The sequence below is a fragment of the Pisolithus orientalis genome (assembly GCF_024613125.1).
Source record: "Pisolithus orientalis strain OTSU chromosome Unknown F5J12scaffold_56, whole genome shotgun sequence".
NCBI lineage: Eukaryota > Fungi > Basidiomycota > Agaricomycetes > Boletales > Pisolithaceae > Pisolithus > Pisolithus orientalis.
In genome coordinates, this window is record NW_026260837.1 from 72,417 (window position 1) to 92,363 (window position 19,947).

General features: G+C 44.8%; 6 protein-coding genes across 6 annotated transcripts; 4 read left to right on the forward strand and 2 right to left on the reverse strand.

The window, feature by feature from the left end:
• Positions 1-1,206: 1,206 nt before the first annotated feature.
• On the reverse strand, positions 1,207-2,042 carry F5J12DRAFT_907523 (uncharacterized protein; the record flags this gene model as incomplete). Its single annotated transcript, XM_051748948.1, has 5 exons — positions 1,207-1,306; positions 1,336-1,586; positions 1,614-1,648; positions 1,673-1,874; positions 1,929-2,042. 5 exons carry the CDS (start codon positions 2,040-2,042, stop codon positions 1,207-1,209), a joined length of 702 nt encoding a protein of 233 aa, XP_051595364.1.
• A 3,305-nt stretch (positions 2,043-5,347) lies between these two features.
• On the forward strand, positions 5,348-6,160 carry F5J12DRAFT_786400 (uncharacterized protein; the record flags this gene model as incomplete). Its single annotated transcript, XM_051743438.1, has 3 exons — positions 5,348-5,418; positions 5,679-5,748; positions 5,801-6,160. 3 exons carry the CDS (start codon positions 5,348-5,350, stop codon positions 6,158-6,160), a joined length of 501 nt encoding a protein of 166 aa, XP_051595365.1.
• Positions 6,161-6,821: 661 nt separating this feature from the next.
• Positions 6,822-7,345, reverse strand: F5J12DRAFT_897577 (uncharacterized protein; the record flags this gene model as incomplete). Its single annotated transcript, XM_051748034.1, has 2 exons — positions 6,822-6,955; positions 7,003-7,345. The coding sequence occupies 2 exons, from the start codon at positions 7,343-7,345 to the stop codon at positions 6,822-6,824; spliced, it is 477 nt and encodes a 158-aa protein (XP_051595366.1).
• A 2,428-nt stretch (positions 7,346-9,773) lies between these two features.
• Positions 9,774-10,031, forward strand: F5J12DRAFT_697281 (uncharacterized protein; the record flags this gene model as incomplete). The annotated part of the gene is made up of 1 exon (XM_051740449.1): positions 9,774-10,031. A coding segment is annotated over one exon (258 nt), but the record flags the coding sequence as incomplete, so codon positions are not given.
• Positions 10,032-11,023: 992 nt separating this feature from the next.
• On the forward strand, positions 11,024-13,950 carry F5J12DRAFT_966227 (uncharacterized protein; the record flags this gene model as incomplete). Its single annotated transcript, XM_051750008.1, has 9 exons — positions 11,024-11,094; positions 11,144-11,484; positions 11,508-11,741; positions 12,051-12,180; positions 12,419-12,715; positions 12,932-13,211; positions 13,386-13,517; positions 13,570-13,719; positions 13,795-13,950. The coding sequence occupies 9 exons, from the start codon at positions 11,024-11,026 to the stop codon at positions 13,948-13,950; spliced, it is 1,791 nt and encodes a 596-aa protein (XP_051595368.1).
• Positions 13,951-17,966: 4,016 nt separating this feature from the next.
• Positions 17,967-19,481, forward strand: F5J12DRAFT_786404 (uncharacterized protein; the record flags this gene model as incomplete). The annotated part of the gene is made up of 8 exons (XM_051743439.1): positions 17,967-18,101; positions 18,404-18,502; positions 18,617-18,653; positions 18,759-18,931; positions 18,978-19,046; positions 19,090-19,119; positions 19,141-19,309; positions 19,378-19,481. 8 exons carry the CDS (start codon positions 17,967-17,969, stop codon positions 19,479-19,481), a joined length of 816 nt encoding a protein of 271 aa, XP_051595369.1.
• Between the last annotated feature and the right edge of the window lie 466 nt (positions 19,482-19,947).

The following is a 19,947-nucleotide window of genomic DNA, read 5'->3' on the forward strand; positions in this document are numbered from 1 at the left end:
TGAGGTGTTAGGCACAATCACACCAATTGTGGTGAGCATAGAGAGCAAGATGCTCAACAAAGGTGATGGAAAGAGAGGCAATGACATTGGCATTGTAAAGGATGGCAATGGCAACTTGGAGCAAGTTGAGGAAGCACTGCTTGCTGGCGAGGCTAGTCAGCCTGACTGCCGAAGCATGGACATCAAAGATAGCATACCTATGTCATCACAAATATCTGCAAAGGCTCGAAACTGCACCTGTGAGCCCTACAGGCCGAGACATTGACATGGATGCATCAAAATGTTACCTAGAGAGGTCAGTGAAGTCAAAATGAGGCGAGATGCCCCTCAGGATCCATGTTACCATACCCAAGCCCTTGTGAAATGCCTTGAGGTACACAGGACAATGCCAAGTCGACTTTGGGACTCCAAGGATGCATGGATGGCCAAATGGAATATATTTGAGCAAGCGAGTGCACTCATGAAGCTTGTGCAGTGGCTGGAAGACACAACAGGACATCTGTCCTAGCTCAACTGCCCCCCAACATATCACATGGCATCACCTGATTTACATAATCAGATGACATGCCAACATCACACATCAGTGAACCAGTAGCTGATGAAACCAGAAAACACCATTTTGTTGCCAAGCAACCAACCAACACAGTATTTGCATGTCCAAATGGCAGCCTTTCACTCAGAGGCACTGCCTGGACCATTTGAGTGGGTGTAACAGCTTGCACATCTTGAGTGGACTGGCATTGAATTCAGAACTTCTCCCAGATGTTCAGCAGCCTGAAAAGGCAGGGAGCAGCCAGAGGTAGAGAAGCAACAACTGCTGCAAGTGATATAAGTTCAACTGGAAATGAAATCTCCAAGAGCAGGAATGAGGTTGTTGAGTTGAAGATAGATCACAGCATCATGAAGTAGCAGGTTAGGATGGTGAGGATGAATGGTAAGGAGAAGCACTGTGGCATTTGTTGCAGATACATGTGAACAGGGGTTATCAAATATGCACTGCTGTGAGCAGACAGAGCCAACATAATGTTCACTGGGTAACATACCAGAAACCCAACTAGCCTCTGGGAAGTGAATTGCCATAAGTCTGGCTTCATCCATCATTGCAAAGAAAAGCAGCAATGCTGAAGATTTCAGAGCAGTAAAGAGGTGGAAAAAGCATTGTTTCTCTTGTCAATCAAGGAAATGGCAACATTGGGCATGGTAATCTCAGCAATTTGATAAATGGTAGGGTGCCTTGACATGAGTTATGTGGCAATGTTCAGTGATGTTGCTGCTCTGTTGATAAGGGGCACCCATCTGACAAATGCTCTGTGCAATGTGCTAAGTTAGTTTGACTTTTGGTATCTGAAAGTGGTCAAGGGGGCCATTCTTCCTGAGATGGCCATGTGCCCTGAGAATGCTGGATTTGTAATGGTGGAATGGGCTTCACTGAGACTATGAATGGTTTTGTCATAATGGGAGATACCTTGGGCAAGAAAGATGAACTTGGTGATGGTGTGCAAGGCACAAAGCACATCATCAGGCAATGCCCCTGCTGCCACAGCAGGAAGCAATTTCTCCAGTTCATGGTGTTCTTGACCAGTGCACTGTTTGAGGGTGGAGACACCATTCACCCAATGCCTAGTCCCTATCCTTGGCTGCAGGGCAGCTAAGCAGTGATCAAGTTCCTCACCCCCTATGATATTGATTACCCAGTGTACACAATGGTCAAAATAGAACTTGTGCCACTGGTGCAGGGCATTGGGGGTGAGAAAGTGGGAGGGACATGTATCCCCCCAATCTTTCCAGAATGGCTCCATGACACCATTTAGATGGAGGGCAAGACAAGCCTTGTGAAATGCAACAATATTGCATGGATCACATGCAGTGGCAGCCTGTCATATCTTCTGAAGCATGTACTCATGATCACAGGAGGGCTGGGCTGTCACATCTCCGAACTGTTCTGCCATTGCTAGTGAAATGGGGGAATTCTTTGCTGAGACACAAGCAATCAGAAGCTGTTCAGGATAGTTGGCAATCCAGGCAACAAGAGGGGTATGCATGACTCAACAATTTCCTAATGGATCAGACATTTCTTTGCCATCATGATTGGCAATGATCAGATTTCACATGATGAGGGATATGGAAAAGTGATAGATGTGTGCAGATAGCATGGCCTGAATGGCCAGTGGTACATTGCAGAATTTCAGGATGGGCAGATAGGTGGCCAGTGTGAATGCATGACAAGTAGCTTTCATATGTACTCCAGCATGTATGTTCACAAGTGAAAGTAATAGAGGGTGCATTTCTTTATTCTCTGTTCCTATCATCAGAGGTGTTCTATCTGATGCACCAATCACCCCCAGGAAGGAATGACTGTGGTGTCACACACCAAAGGTGTTTGGTGAGGTGGACATGGATACAGCTGATGAATGGAGATGAAGACCATAGCCCTCATGTGAAGAAGGACAGCCAGAAATGTCAGCAGTCATCCCTTGCACAAGGATGAGTCATCAGTGCCAAAGAAAAAGAAAGGGAGTGGGTTGAGTGCTGGTTAGGATTCTTAAGCACCCATGTACAGGATTCTGGTTTTCCACACATCTCCACTGTTTCTGCAGATACCAAGACCATTCCCACACTCACTTGTAGTGCTCAGCCATGCAATCCTACCTTCCAAAATTGGAAAGGAGTTGCACACTCCACATGTTTCTGCAGCACTCCCTCCAAAAGATGCTCATTTCACTAGTTCTTCTGATATGGCCACCTCCATGTCAATCACTTTGCTTGTCCCCTTTGCTAGGGACCATGGCTACATATATCTACCAGGAGTTCCTACCAGCTTCTGTCCTGAAGCATCCTGGTACATCCCACCCTTGTCTGTGCCCTCTCAGCCCATCCAGCTTGGACAGCATGTTCTTTTTGTCAGTATGACCTCTAGGAGGACATTCTTTGGTCACCTCAGGTCTGTCATTCACTTGGAAAGGTCTTATGTGGTCATTTCAGTCTCTCCAGTCCAAGAAGCATATGGATCCTTCCTCCCTGCTCCCTGCAATGTCTTCATACCAGTCTCATCTGTCATTCTTCCAAGATTGTGACAGCTACAGTATAATCTACTGTTCTCCACTTTCCCTGATTGCATCCATGATGAGTATGATGCACATCTTGCCACCTTGTTGCAAGATACAGCAGAAGACACTCCCCCTTCATCCTCTCTTCCAACAGAGCCTCATTCATAAAGTTTTTATTTGCTTCACTGAGAGGATGGTTTGGGGGGGAAAGTTGCGAATCCCCTATGCTCCTGTCACCCCACAGACCCCCAAAGCTTGACCCCTGTTGACATCTGACTCACCCTGTCCACTTTTGGATGTACTATATTGGCATCAGATCAGCACTGCCTCTCTGTCATCCCACCTTGGCCTAGAAGTGATCTCTTCAAGATGTGACATGCACAGCCTCCCCCTAATGCAGTTCCAGTGTGTTTTCCCAGTTCCTGACATTACTTGACTCATACTTCGAATGTTGTGACTGTCTTTGACTCACCTATTGCCAATACTTACCAATCTTTTGACTTTGCTTACTGATTCTTTGCCTTTTGGCTTACTTATCCTTACCAATGCTTACCAATGCTTTCAAAGATGATTACCCATCACTTACATTCCTTACTCATCAGTTACCAATCACTTACCAAGTGTTTGTACCTTGTTTTCCATAGGCAACACCCCTGTACTGTATATAAATCACTGTACTTAGATAGCAAAAAAAAAGAGAAGAAGATGTCAGAGAGCCCCTCTTGCTCACATTTTTTATCATCACTCAGTAAATCCTCCATCAGCTTTGATAGTTGAGACTTTATTAAGGGTCTAACTATTGTCTACTTTGCTTATCCTTGTCTATCATCAATATACTTCACTCCAAGCCCTCCCTGAGCTCAGTGCAGCTTAGGACATTGAATTAAGTCGCCATCCATCCTTCTGTAGGCTGACAGCAGTCTACCCTATTGCTTTCTATTGCATTCTTGCTCCCTCTTTGTCAGGAGCACCCCCAACCCTCAGCACTCATCCTTGAGTGTTATAGCTTGCAGAAACCCTCCCAAAGAACAGGTTCTACCATCTAGGTACTGCATAGGCACACCACCACTTGCTCTTTTTGTCTTTTGTGTTGGTTTTGGTTGGTTTTCACCACTGAACCACACTTTGACTCACAGTGGGGGAGTTGGTCCTGTTGCACAGATCAGTCAGCCACTCTTGCTAATCAATAGAGGTCACTGGTCACTAACCTGTATGTGCCATGCATCATCAGTGCTCATAAATTCCCCATATACTCATTCTTGGCCTTCAGCTGTAACTTCAAACTCCTTGTATGGAGAGATATCCATACACTGCACAAATACAGGGTTACTGAACAGGTGCTCCACAACCTCAAGTCCATCATGCCAGTACAACATTATCAGTGGCTGTGTAGGGTAGTTCTCGACCTTGATTTCTTGATATCGCCAGTGGGGTACACCAGGCAGTGACTCGATGTGGCAATGGAGATCTTTAGCACTTGTGAAGGAGACAGGGAAGGCCAAGTTCTACCAAAAGATCTCATAAGTATGATAACTATTAAAAGGGGTCATATACTCATGTGCTCAAGACACAAGTATGTGTCAATGTCTTTCTGAGATAATGCACCTCTCAAGAGCCAATCTGCAAGCTCCCATTCGCTTTTTGATGCAAAAGGGAAATAGATATTTTCAGAGTTGCAGATAGGAGCATGTTCATCCATCTCCATATGATGAAGAAGGTTGATGCCATCTGCATGGCTCACAGGTGGATTTGGGTGATAGACCCTCTGGCAATGGTTGATCATAGAGACTTGATGTGGTGAAGAGACAAAACTGGAGCAGTTAGTGGGGACATTACCATTCTCTATGAAAATTGCAGTCTGCACATTGCCTTCATTATCCTCAAAAGGGTTGGGAATATTTGTATTATCAGTCTCCATGAAAAATGCAGTCTGCATGTTGCCTTCCTTGTCCTCGAATGGGTTCAGTATATTGAAAGTGTCATAGTCATTGCCTTGTGGTTGATCTGTGTGCAACAAGGAGGAGCTTCTCTAATGCCCTGGGTTCATACACATAGGGTTCATACACATACCATCCTGTGCTGCATCCTCACCTTCACTGTAGTTATTGCCTTGTAGTGGGTCTGTGTCATCAAGGTTCAGAAGAGCTTCTACTGCCCAACATCCACATTGGCAGTCACTAGAGAGATGTAGAATTACATCATCAACATCAGGACATTCACAGCTGCATCATGGGCAAAAAAGTTGAGGGTCTGCAGGGCAGTCATAGGATAATACAGTCAGGGGTGGTGCAAGTCCTGCCATGGTCATAGAAGGTGTGGTGGTCAATGGCATCACTCAGCTGCTGAGAATGCCCTGCACATTAGGGTTAGGGTCAGTTTAGCTCCATTCTCTGCCTCCCTCCCTTTGATTTCAGCTTAGTTTCAGCTGCTCTTGCCCCTCTCATTGCCAATGTCATCATCCACAGAATATCTCAGTTCAATTGAAGTACCTTCTTCTCCTTCTGTTGTCCTTCCAACTACATCACCTTCATCTATGAACTCACACACTTGTCCATTCCAAATGAAGGTGCAACATGACACTATATCCAATGGTTTTCCAAAGAATGACAGTCATGCCTGTCAGAAATGCAGCTTTGCATTTTCTTTGCCTTCAGATGAGCACTCTCCCCCTTCTAAGAAGGCAAGGAAAGTCTTGACCTCTGTGAGTACTTTGTGCAAATATCCTCACTGGAATCTTCATGCTTGCAAACCAGATATCAGCCAAGAGAGATCAAGAGGTTGAAGATCTTCACACCCTTTGTATGTTACAGCTTGCCTGTGCAAGTTGTGAGGCCTTTGCTGCACAAGTCAAATTATGCTGGATGTGGATTCATGAACTCAACATTATGTGCACAATTGCCTATGATGAGTATGAAGAAGCCCTTAAGCTGCTTAGGACTGCAGATTGCCAAGTTGGTGAAGTGCAACAAACCATTAGTAGCAGCAGGACAACCATCACTACTCTTTCATCTCTCAGGTTGTCCCCTGTCCCTACTACATTATCTGAGTCATCTTTGGATGGCATCTCCATCGAGCACAGTGCCTCAGCCTCTCCTGGTCCACTGGATGTGTAGATTTATATTTGTCTTGATTTCCTTTCACCCTTTTCCCTGTACTTATGTACAATGATATGATGTGACTGGCAAGTGACTGGGCAATAAATGATATATGATTTCTAGCATTAGCATGTAGGTTGAGTCATGTGTGACACATGATATGTGACAAATGAAATGCCAGCCATCCTTCTAGAACATTGAGGACCACAGCAATGAAATTCCTAGATCACACTGTCTGCAATCGCCCTACATGTCTGAATATTGATCTCCTCCATAAGGTCCTTTCATCCCCAATGGGATTTGGGGTGGGGCCAGATAACATCTGTATGGAAAGCTGGACAATCATGCTTCTGTACAGCCAAAAGTTGGAACTTTTTCCAGCAGTCATGTGGACATGCAGCATGTATTTTCAAAGATACAAAGTACCATCAGTTAGGAGGACACCAGACACTGCAGTCATGCAGTTTGTTTTAGTCATGGGTCATGCAGTCACACATTCATGCAGTCCGAAGGTCATGCAGTTTGTTCAGTTGTAGGTCATGCAGTTTGTTCAGTCATAAGTCACATGATCATACAGTAGGAGGATCAGATATATCATAGCACAGATGAAGCACATTCAAGAACAAAAGGCATATTGGCAATAACCCCCCATGACAGGTTATAGAGAATGCAGGTATACTTAGCTCCAGTCATCCTCATTATCAGCCCCCTCTTCATCAGAAAATTCTGTGACAACAACATCAGGGCCCTCAATAACATTGGGTTCATTCTCAGCATCATCCAAGACATCAAGGCACTGCACATGAATTTCATCTGGAAACATTTCAGCTCCTTTTGATATGTTCCTAATGTTGACTCACCCAGACTGAGGCCCCCACCAACTCTGCCCATGTAATAATAGCCACCATTAGTTTTGGGAAATGGAAGGTCATGTTGACCCTTCAGTAGTGGGAGGGAGTCTTTTGCTTTGGCATCTGCAGATAGTGAAGCAGAGAGCAATGGCAAAAGGGTGTGGTGCTGAACTGTATGTAGTAGCTCAAGGTAGACATCCCAAACAGTGAAGTGAGTGATGGCAGGATGTCCAAGAATGTTATAGCACTCCTCCAAGTGTGCATTCAATGCATGTGGTACTAAGTCAAACACTGGGTGGTTTGCATCAACATATAGTTCATGGACATGCTTCAGTGCAGTCCTGTTGACCATGAACTGCAGTGGGGTCAGTCAGATTAGCAGAAATGAATCATGAAAGAGAAAACTTGCCTTCAAGTCCAATGCACCATAGTCCTGGGGAGAGTCAAAGATCAATTCAGCAAATCCATGAGGGAGTATCTGTAATTGGACTAAGATGCTAGTGAGCGACTAAGAAACCAAGATGCTCACCTTGGTCAACAACAGGTTCATACTACTCTCAGGAAAGTGTTTTACTGACAGTTTGGTTTGTGTTGATTAGGCATTGAGGCTTGTGAGTTGGTGACAATGAGCTAGCAGCTGCTGTCATCAGTCAACTTATAACATGGAGTTGGAGCAGTAAGTGAGAATTAAGTTCTGCCATCAAGTGTATGTCATACTGCCAAATCTGCTGTATGTGTCAAGTGGGCAACATGAGGTCTACATTTGTCCCCAACATGGAGAACTTCAAGACTCCAGAGAAGCCCAGGAAAGATCCCCTGCCCCATTGCCATCCATTCTCCTCCTGCCACTCACCTCACCATCTATGCTCTTCTTTTTGTACAAGCTTGCTGCCTCATTGGAAGCTGGTAAGTCAGCTATATTGCCCTCTTGCCTCAGAAGCTAACACAACTATCTCCATGCTAGGACCACAAAAGGGGCTCTGCCACCTGATGACCTCCCATATGTGCAGGTTAATCCAGTAAGATTTGACTTTGTCTGTGTTAATGGCAATGAAGTATGCTTATCATCATAGATGATGGACACAATGTTGCCATCCTTGGGAGTGATTGAAAGGAGCAGTAAGTATGCAGCATGACATCTTGGAAATATTTTCACCAATTACAAAGGCTGTGGGTCTTGCAGCTGTCTTGACCAGCTGGACACAACAAGCAACCAATCAGATCCGAGGCCTTTCATGCACAAGGGTTGTGAATTCTATGCGAAGGATCAAGGCATCACACTCTCTGAAGACTCCCAACTATGGATTGTAGTATGGATTGAGCTGGAAGAGAGATGTTGTGAACATATTAAAAGCCCATCCCTACTGTCATCCTTTCCTGCAGCATTCCATGACCTGCCAGTACTGTTGCAACACTATTTTCCTATGGCTAAACACCCTGAAGTCTTCTCCCAGTTTACTGAAGATGTGTTTGCTGAGCAAGACTGATACTGCAAATGGCCAAAATGTGGGGCCTTGATACATCAGGGCGAACCTCAATACTACATCGCTACAATTGAACCTGGCCAACAAGGGCATTGAGTTTGCTCCTCTTGCAACCTCCATTATTTGCAGAAACCAGAAACCACTGTTTGCAAGACAGGTATGTAAACTCACTTTCAGCCTTTGAGTGCAAACAAATTCTGAGGCTATGTACTTGCTTTACTAGCTGCCATGCAATCTGATCAAGTCTGTACTTCATCCACCAATAATGCTTGAATGGATTATGCTTGGCCTGACCCTCATAAGATCCAGCAATCAGTCAATGCCACACAGCATGGTTGTCAGTAGCATCCATTGCACTGGTACTAAGCCTTTTCTGATGTAGTATGTAGTATCAATTAACCCACCCCAGGTGGTGGCTGTCTCCCACAGCCTGGATGTAGCTGTCCCATCCACCCAGCATGCAGATCATGGACAAGGTCAATTCTCATGTGGTGACTTCCAAGGATGTGGCCACAACATCAAGTGACAAGGGAGATGATGATATGCAATCCTCTTCTGTGCATGTGCCCTTGACCTCCACTAGCAACACTGGAACACACCCCTTCCATGGACAAGTTGCTCCCAGCACCTTCATGCCAACACATATTGGTTCAGAAATTGCATGGGCTAATCTCGAAGCTGTGGATCACACCACAGATATCACCTCACCCTCCAGTCCTAATTGATGTGCTACAACAACCCCTGCCCCAAAACAGAGTGTCATTAGTCTGCCACCTGCAGCCACATTGCTGCCAAGGAAGATACCAGCACTCGAGCCCTTTGTGTCTCCTAGTCGGGATGATCTAAGGGAGGCTCTGAAATCTGGTGGAACATCGGAGCTCAATGTTGGCAAGGGTAAGTACATTGGCAATCATTGTCACATGAAATTACTGACAACAATTCATAGTCCTGACACAGGCATTTGAAATGATACAGTTTTATCCCATCCCTACAAGTCCACTTGCCAAGATCTTGGACAATCCACAATTTTGTTCAATTGATATCAAACAATCTGAATCCTATCCAGGCAGGTTGATGGTGGACCATTTCCCTAAGTCATTTATTGGCATTGGTGGATTCAAAACAGCCCAATCTGGTTTGTTAATGCTCACCCCACCTTCTCTATCTGGTTTAGGTTCTAAACTATATGACATCATGGTCATGAAGCATCCATTCCTCAGGCAACCCCCTCTTCCTTCCACATCTAACACTGCCACCCATGATGGAGGTGAGGCTGAGAAGCAGCAAATAATATGTTTTTCCTTGGGCAATGAACTCCCAAAACTCCATTGCGAAGCAAATACTCTCTATTGGGCTAAGGCACTTCTTACTATGACCTATGACTTCATAGATGGCACAATCACATCAGTAGATTTTCCTCCTCCATTTGAGATTCCTCATCTGCACTTTGTGGAAGCTGGTTTGGCCTTAGCTCACTCCCAATTCATGAAAGGTCCTGTGAGACCCAAGTATGGTGGCATGTTGTGCAGTGTTTACCTACTTGAGGAGAAAATCAAGGGTGGTAGTGCTGCATTTACCAAGTAGATCCATAACATGGACTGTGGGCCCTCATTGACTGCAGACATGGATGGGTTTGACATCGCAGAATTCCTTGCATTTATGCAACATGTCCAGTATTCTAAAACTGGAGGACTTGTAATCATCTTGGACTATCAAGGTATGTCAATCAAATCATGGCTATGTGCTCGCTAATCGCAATCTTGGACAGGAAGTGGTACATAACTCACAGACCCTCAAATTTTGATGGACCTGTTCATCCCCTCCCTCTTGTTCATTATCATTAACCCTAACAGTTTGAAAAGCTCGGTTGGCAATGGGTTAGTTGTTTTCAGCGAGGGGATGTCAAGTCCACTGTGGCTTCATTTGAGAAGTGCCATGAATGTAATCATTTCTGTAAGTGGCCTGGCTTTGGCTTAAAACAATTTGGGGCCATGACCAGAAGCAGCAATGAATCGGTGGTACTGTAAACTCACTCCCATCTCACTATCTCTGTCTGTTTGCACACTCTGTCTGTCCTGTATTCTCTGTACTTCCTGGATGTTTTTTGCTTCAACATGATCACTGCATTATTGCTCTTAGAAATACTTTTGTAAAAAAAAAGGACTACATATGACAACCATGCAATTGCTGTGACTATAAATTGTGGGCCTGCAGTAGCTTGTATGCATGGTGCCATGGACACACTGGCAGCCAAAAGTTCAGAACATTGGGTTGTGATTGGTGGTGACAAGCTGGGCATATTCTGTACATGGTAACTGTGCCTGCCTACTAGTAATAATACCACTCATGCTCACCATCTTACTCACAGCCCCATACTGTGCTGCAGACGCTCCTCCCCACCACTCCCAATTGCTATTCAGTGCTTGTCATTGACCAAGGCCAACATGGTAGAAGATCAGTTACAGCCTATCTTGCAATGGGCACCATGCAATCTGCACACATCTGATCTTTTGCTGTTTCTCAACTGATCAGATGTTGTGCACAACATGTTTTCTGACCAACCCAGAAAGTTTTATGCAGTCATTGTCAGTCAACATGTAGGCATACACCACACAAAGTGTGTCATCCTAATATCTATTCCTTTCTCATTACCGACATGTTTACAGGGGTTCTGCCCTTAGCTCACTTGGTGGTTTCACCTTTCCATGCTGGAAAGAACTGCCAACATTTTGGGATGCACTAGCCTTCATGATTGTCAATGGCATCGAGGAGCTTCTATTGGATATTCCTATTCCAAAGTATAAAGGTAGCCATGTCCATTTGATTGCAGTAGACTTGTCAGATTTGGAATTGGGTGTGGACAACACTGTACTGACTATGCTTCCTGTTGCATCAAGCATGAGTGAGGATACTCCCACTCCTGGAATTCCTATTACATCAACTGCAAATGAGAAGAACATGGTGTTCATGACAGTTTTTTTTTTTTTTTCTTTTTTTTTTCTCACTTGTGAGTTTGCTCATGTACCTCAGGTAGTGACCCAAGCATAACATGGGGGAGCAGTGTCACACCCTCCCCTATCATTTACACCCACATGCACACCCTGCATGGTGTCATCAAGAGTCACTTCTATCACTCAGAATGGGTTTCCCCTCCTGCCACTGCTGCTGATGTTCTGGGTGTCCATGCAATCAAGTATTTGGAAACTCATGGTTACATTCAGACTGCCACTGCAACTATTGTGGAGATCTATTGTACCTCACACAGTGAGCAGGACTTCACACTTGGACTCACATGGCTTGGCCTCCCTCTTGCAGAGGGCTTCTTCTTGTGGTACTTGTTTAATCTGTAGCCTGCAATTCCAAGCTTAGCATACTTTTTGTACAAACATCTCACATGTGTACTGCCAATCTGTGGTACTTTTTTTTTACAAAACTTTCTGAAATACAACTGTTGGATTATACTGCCCAACAGTTGCATGATTGTGTGACTGCATGACCTATGACCAAACAAACTTGAGACTGCATGAGTGTGTGACCATGTGACCTATGACTGAATGAACTGCATGACTGCAGTGTCTGGTGTCCTCCTAACCATTGGTACTCCATTTCTTCGAAAATATGTGCTGCATGTCCACATGACTGCCAGAAAAAGTTTCAGCTTTTGGCCATATGGAAGCATGATTGTCCAGCTTTCCATACATCTGTGAGTTCCCCATTTTCCTCAAAGAGGTCAATTGATATCAAGGGGCCCAACAATAAAAGTCTTGCAAACCTGCACTTTTCCCCAAGTCATCCTAGTTCTCATCATTGGAATTGGTATGGCTACACATACATGCATTCTTTTCCTTCTATATCCTGCTGGCTGAAAGACAAGGCTCACCCCAAGGTTCTCAGCCTCGAGGGTGATGCACTTCTTGAACTAGGCCTTCCCAAGCTTGTAGGCATGGATGTCTGACCAGCAGTACAAATGAACCCACTGGTAGCCCTGTCCCACCCTTCCAATCCAACCCATACAACAGACCACCCCCTGCCTCAGCTCTCAGACCTTTCGCCCAAGTGATCCCCAGTAGTGGAATCCCAGGGCCTTTGACATCCTTTACAGTGGGCCTCCCTACCTTTGAGCCTGAACATGCGCAGTATTTTACTGGATTTCCTGCATCTGGTTACTCCTCTGGACTGCCCACTGAGGTCTCGATTGTGCTATCTCAGGATTCATTGACCCTGGTGGATGACAGGCTGTGAGCCACTTCCACAATGATTGTGGTGAGCCCAATTGGTTGTATATATTCATGCCTACAATTCTCATTCATCCGACAGACCAAAGGAATGGACATTGATGTCCTAGAGAAGCACCAGGGTCACTGAGGTCCAAGAGCTCCATCCCAGGAGCATCTCCAGCTATTTGGTGACTCTTTATATCCTCACACATATACTTCACATCATTCATCTCGCAGTGGCTCCCTCACATTGGTCACTCAGTCAGGTCTTATGTCAGTGTATTCTGACAACAGCAGACCACAAGTTCACCAGAAAGCCAGTGGCCCTCTGAACTGGTGTGAGTTCTCCAACAGAGATCAAGACATACTCAGTCATGCATGGCTACTGATGATATATGAGATGGTCATCAAGATCAGCTGGCCTGTAATGTCTCCAGGCAAGACTGCTTGGAGGCAATGGAAATCAATGATATGTGAAATCCTTTCACAAGCATCGGTGATTGTACCAGGAGGAACAGTATATATCATCTTGTACCTTACAGTACTTAATCCCCCCCCTGCAGAAGTGCTCGTGCCCACAACAGGGACAGAACACTTGGTAATGATTGTTGATGTGAATGTGCTCGAGCTATACTAATTTAATATACTACCAGCTGATGAAATCACTAACACTTTTTAACCTTATGCCAAGATGTTTTTTGTGAATGATGATACAAGACTCTTAATGGACAAGGCCATTATTCAGTGGAAAAACAACATATGTGCACATATCACCAATGGAAGTGCTTTTACCTCTTTTTTCATGCATGAGCATGACACAGATGTAAGTCATACTTATGCTACATACCATTTGGACATTTACAATTATTTCTCAGGGGAAAATTGTCCATTGGTATGGAAACCAACACCTCAAAGACTTCCACATTAACTTCTGGTATACCACTGGGCTGACTCCCATGAAGGTCAGAGCTGCCAAGGATATACACACAACACCATTGCAGATGTATGCCCTAACTGCTGTAGTGGTAAGTACATTTACTAATAACTTTTCAAAAGCTCACAGCCATTTGTTGTTTTATGCTATCAAATGTGAATCTGAGCATGTTGGAGAAACATTGCCATATGCTGCATTCATGGGCACCAAGTATTCACCCATATACAAAGCATACTACCACTCTCTGCTTGCAACTCAGAACCCTGCTATCAGCATGGTGATTAATCACCATCTGCTGTGGCTTCATCAACACAGATTGTGAGTACTCTATGTATATTTCTATGAGCTAATTGACACACTGGACTAGGGAGAAAATGAAACCTGCAAACATCTTACATTCCCAAAAAAAACAACTGAATATGGTTTATATCCCCCCCATGCATGAGATTGCAGCTTATGAAAGCTGCCTCACAAGTACATCACATACTGTCATCCCCCCCATGACAGCCATACCCATCATTCATCAAACTACATTGCATGAGGAGAGTGCATCAGGGAGTGTGTTGCAGGCTGGACCCAGCTCTTCTGCAAGCTGGTCCATGGGTGTTGAAGGATATGAACCATTTTCTTATGATTATACTTATGAGATGTAGCATCCATTTTGTTTCTTTCTGCCTGCCTCCAATTCTTGATTGGTTTGTCAGCATCAATCTGCAAAATGAGTAGATGGATGGCACAAGTGATAATCTTATTATCAAAGAAAATACAGAAGATAATGAGATCTGTGGATCTCATCCTGTCATTGTGTTGTGGATGACAAATATTGGTCGTAGACTGTTTTCTGACTTGTTGTAAGGTTTCAAAACCATTTTTTGTTCACACTTACAAATTATGGTCATGACCAGTTGGTGACAGGTTTAGACCAACTACTGGTTTACTGATGCATGCACACAAGTCAAGCTACACACCCAAAATTTGCATATTTCATTGCACATTTGATTATACATCTGGTATATTTCATTCCTGATACTTTGGATTATGTTTTACCTTTTAGTTTTTACCCTGTGCTGTTTCAGGGGGAGTGTTGGAGTGAAATGACCCCTGTCCTTACTTGGACTTAGGCACATGATCATGTCGCTTACATAAGCTGTTAGAGCGCACACATACACTAGTAAAATTTACCTAGTCCCTCAGTAGCTTGACAGGCTACTGAGGTTCCCTACAGATTCCTCTCTGGGTTTCCCCTCTGCAACCCCACAAACTTCTTCACATTCTCCTTCACAAGATTGAGTTCTGAATTGAGGATTCAGCACTTCTCTCAAGAGCTTGATGTTAGATTCATTTGGTTTATTCAGGTACATGTCAGAGGATGCCTTAGCTTGCAAAGTGGCACTGTTATAGTCATATCACACAGTATCCCTGGCATCCTTGCACTCCAACTTGATGAGAAAGTTAGAAATCATGTGGGAGGTAGCATTGGAAAATTGGTAAGCATCAAATGCCTCCATCCAACAAGAATAATTCCTCAGCAGGTTGGAGGGTTTGTGCCATGTGTGGAAGAGAAGTAACATAGCTTGACAGAAGTCTTCCATGCAAAAATCAGACTTCCAAGGGAATCCCTCAGTAGAACAGGCACTACAAAAATGTTCCAGATACAGAGCTCATGAGTGCTGGACTGGGGATGAGCATGGTCTGTGAACAGTGCATGAAACCTGTGGGAATATGCAGGTCTTTCACTACCAGACCATGCAGTAGCATCTTTGCATGCGGTGCATTGTTCTTGTGAAGAATTCACACTGCTAGACATTCATTTCACTTTTTGTGTCTGTTCCAGAACCTCCCATAAACACATCCCCTCGAATGGAGGTATAGAAGGGTGCATCAAATAGTCCAGCAGTTCTAACACAACAGACAATGAACCATCAGATGTATGTGCTGTACATGTGGAACTGAATAAATTTCCAGGACAATTAGCAAGTCCTTCAACCATACAATCACAATCACCATCTACATGAAGCTCATGCACAATTGCAATATCCACAAATTCATAAAAGGAGATGGTGCAGAATTCATGGCTGGTATAAAAGTCACCACTTCCAATCAAGTATCTCATGACTTGTTGATGAGAGACCTCACACCTCCCCATCATAGCATTAATGGTTTTTGTCAGCAGGTTTCATTCATGCACCAAGGAAGTGGTCTCTATGTCATCAATGAAGTGTTTACAGTGGCTGTCAATAGCAGCCAAAATAGCCTGAAGACCAACATGGACTTGAAGATTGTTCTTGGTGATGTAGTCACTTATATAGTAAGTTGATGCCTTTGCTGCTGCACCAGATCCAAATAAACTCAATGTCCATATTACATTGCAGAAGGAAGGGAACAATGTCATTGTAGTTATTGACCCAGGGGTGAAGGCAATGAAGAAGGATGGATTGTGTCTCTGGGTCAAGGTAGGACTGTGCTCGAACAGAACCATCAATGTGCATATGACAATTCTCATCTTGAGGTTCCTTGCCTGAATGAAGATGTTTAAAATAGGTGGGCATGTGTTTGTGCTGATTACATTCAATTGCAATCCATCTAATGAAATTGTGAAATGCTTCCTCAAACACACATTTGTGCAACTTGGCAATTTGAGGTGGCTCCTCTAAACATGGATCGAGCTCATCCTCAGGCCATGCTAGCTTTGAAGGATTTTCATCAACTGTGTTAAGACAGTTAACAGATGACACTGGAGGTTCACAGCAAATAATATCTTCCAACCACTCAAAAAGTGAGTGTTCAAATCGCTGGTCATCCCTCATAAGTGACTGCAAACATTCAGGGTTTGGATGCCCCTCAATCCACAGCAGCATGTGACAATGAAGTGTCCCTCTTCCCTGTGCTTTGACAGTACCATAGTATCCAGTACAATTTCCAAACAACCTGCTGCCCTTGTTATACTTCACAACAATATCCAAAAAACCATGAATCAGGACATCAAAAGCCTTAGTGGCAGTGGCTGGATGTGAAGTGACAAAAATGGCTTGCTCGTATGCACCCAGTTCACACCAATGAGATGTATCCATACCTCCGAAATGAGCAACAAGAATGTTGGTAGGGTCATGTGGATTTAAGGTCAAAAAAAAGGCAGGGGTGCCTAAAGCTCATGGAAGGGAACTGGATCTCATTACAATGGCACAACTTATAACCATCACTACCAGGCAACAATTGACAGATCACATTCATCTTCCAAAACAATTGCAATGCTCTTTGCTTGCCCAGGGTATTTAACCTTGCCTTTGGGTTGCAATCCAATTTGTCAGCCAAGGCTGTTATGTCTGACTCCACCTCTTGAATATCATTCACAAGACTGTGACATTGAGTGGATGGTATACAGGATGCTGAATTCTGACTTGCTGCTCATTTTTGTAGGATGTTCCAACATATAAAAGGAAAGGTGGTGTCCCCTGCAAAAGGGGAGTCTACTTGCCAAAGCAGATTTCTACATCAGTAAATCACTTTTGCTGGCCAGAGCTGGCCAGAGCTGTCCAGCACTGGACAGATTCCCTAGGACTACCAGCTCACAAAGTGGTCTACTGATGTAAGTTCTCATTGGAAGGAGATCTGTTGGTCAGGCCATCATGCAGGGTGATTAAAGCCACCAATGCCCCATGGATCCAGGTGCAGGAACACTGCTGTTGGAAAGCCAGGCAAGTTCTCATTCATCAACTCTGTTCCTGCATGACTGACCAAAAAACTTTTCTGATTCAATATGTGGGCCAGTGCTGTTGCTTTCATCCAGTGATGTGACTGCTCAGAATGGTCATCATCAACATATGCAACTGTTTCTGTAACCAGGTCAGCTGTCAATACAAACCAATCAACATGATTGCTGCCATCAACTGCATTGCTGTCATTACACTTCAAAAAGGTCTAAATGTGACAATGGGATTGGCACCAGTGATGGGGATCTACCCAGCAGTATTGATGTGGAGCTGAGTGATGCAGGAGTGTCCAAAAGGTCCATAGGTTGCTGAGGACCAGGGAAATTGCCACTGGGCAGTGCAAATGTTGTTGGGCTGGGGACTGGGGTAGGATCACTACAGGCTGGTGACACAGAGGGAGTTAAGGACCAAAATGGGGGTGCATGCAATAAGATGAATGGTTGTGATGATTGGCCAGCTGGCTGGGTTGGGTAGATGTAAGTTGATGATCTTGTGGCAACAGGCAACTGAAGTGCTGGTTCTTGTAAAGGACTGACCAGTGGGGACTGAAATGGTGGGGGGGACCCCCAAGCTGGCTCCTGCAATGGAGTGGCAGTAGCTGGGGCAACAGGTGGTGGTGATCTGTCCCATGCTGGCACAAGTAATGGAGTGCTGTCAGAGAGGCATGTTGATATGGAGTCCCAAGGAGGCTCAACCAATGGGCTACTATAGGAGGGAGACAGTGCCAATGACTCCCATGCTAGCTCTATCAAAGGTGATCTGGGTGAGTCAGGGGGCTGGAAGGATGGTTCAGGTCTGGTTGGGCATGTTGTTTGAGCCTGGGACAGCTTGAAAGGTGGCTCATGTAATGGGGATGATGGTGTGTCTGGTGGGCCATCTTCAGTAAACATTTCCTCATCCTCATCAAGAGATGTGAGCTAGTGCATATCATGGCATGATGGAATTACTGCCCACAGTCATTAGAAGTAATGGTCCTTGGACCAGTTGACTTATGGAGTTTATCTGGACTGCCAGAACTGAACCTAACATTTCTAGGAGCCATATGAAAGTTTCAAAATGTTGTAGGTGCATGGGGATTACACAGATGTTGAGAATGATTTTGGTACTGGTGATAAGATTGTCTTACATAATATTTTTTCACCAGTCATCATGCAGGATGTGCAAGTGCATACATAATGTAAATGGGCACTTAGTGGAATGACTGTCAACTGCCATACACTACTACCACCAAAATATGTTCAATGGTTAAACCCATACATTGAATATTGTAAATCACAGCATCACTGGAGTGAGCAGTTGTATTGTGCTTATGTAAGTGTGTTGAACAGTGTATGTGAGCCAGCAAATTCAACACACTGCTCAAGCACCCACCACTTGCACACTTGGGTTTTAACAGCACTATGTCTACTGCCAACACCAGCACCTTCACCCCAGCACAATCAACCAACAAACATCTGGCTGGCCATCACTGCTGAAAATGCCAAGCAGATGGTTGAGGAAGCTGCCATGGTTACAATGCAGGTGATGAAAGGGCTTCAGGGCCAGGACAGTAAGCACTGGAGGAAAGTGGTTGAGATTGTGTGGGCCCAGCTGGTAAGTGAAATCCCAGCCATGATATCCATTCCTGACATCTATGTAGGGCATGGTCCAAATGGTTGTTGACCATCTCCCCCCAGCATTCAAGTTGCTTCTGCATCTTATTGCCATTGTGTATGCTGATGATTGACCTGGAAATCATCTTTGCAACACAGAAATGGACTCCTTTCAACCAGATGATGACAGTATGAGAGGCAGATGTGAAGGATCATGCATGGTATCAACTTTGCCAGCAGCCCAAGTCTCACCCATATTACAAGGTCATGGAGGAGCTTACCTGGCCATTGTTGAGGGCCAGGCAGCAGGCACAACCTGTGGATAAGGGGAAGGGGAAAGAATTGGGTACAGATGGGGATCAAGGGATTCAGGTTCCAGGTGAGCACATATCCTGAGGATGGCACTTGGGTGGACCACTGATATTGGATCTGACGATGGACCCACAGACCCTACAGCTAGGACCACTGGAGTGGTGATGCAGAGACCAGGAAATGAAGATGATCAGAGCAGGGAGAAGGCATGGGGCCATAGCCAGTCAAGACATGGCTAGCCAGTGGCCAAGCCTGTTGATGCTGGTGATCAGACCAGTAGAGGCCAGAGCCAGTCAAGGCAACCACTGAAGAAGGCAAAATCAGCAGTCAACAAGGATGTGCAGGACTGGCAAGACATCAACAACCCTCCTGAGTTCTGGGAGGTAGTGCCAGAAGCTGAGCAATGTGTTAGATGCCAGGAAAGGAGTTGGCCCTGTACAGTGCTAGCTGGCAGGGTGTGCTGGCAATGCCACTGTACAAAGTACTCATGCAGCCTGCCCAAAAGGAGGGGAGACAAGTCTGAGGTGTGGTAAAAAGCCTCCCATTCAAGGCCTTGCTGGCAACAATCCCCAGAAGACACTGCCAGCCTCCTGACTACTTCAACACTTGCTGTGCCAGCTCCATTGACTAGTTGACAAGCCAAACATCAAAGGGCACCAAGCTGAAATCAATCTGCTGGTCCATCCAAAGTAACAAGCTGTCATT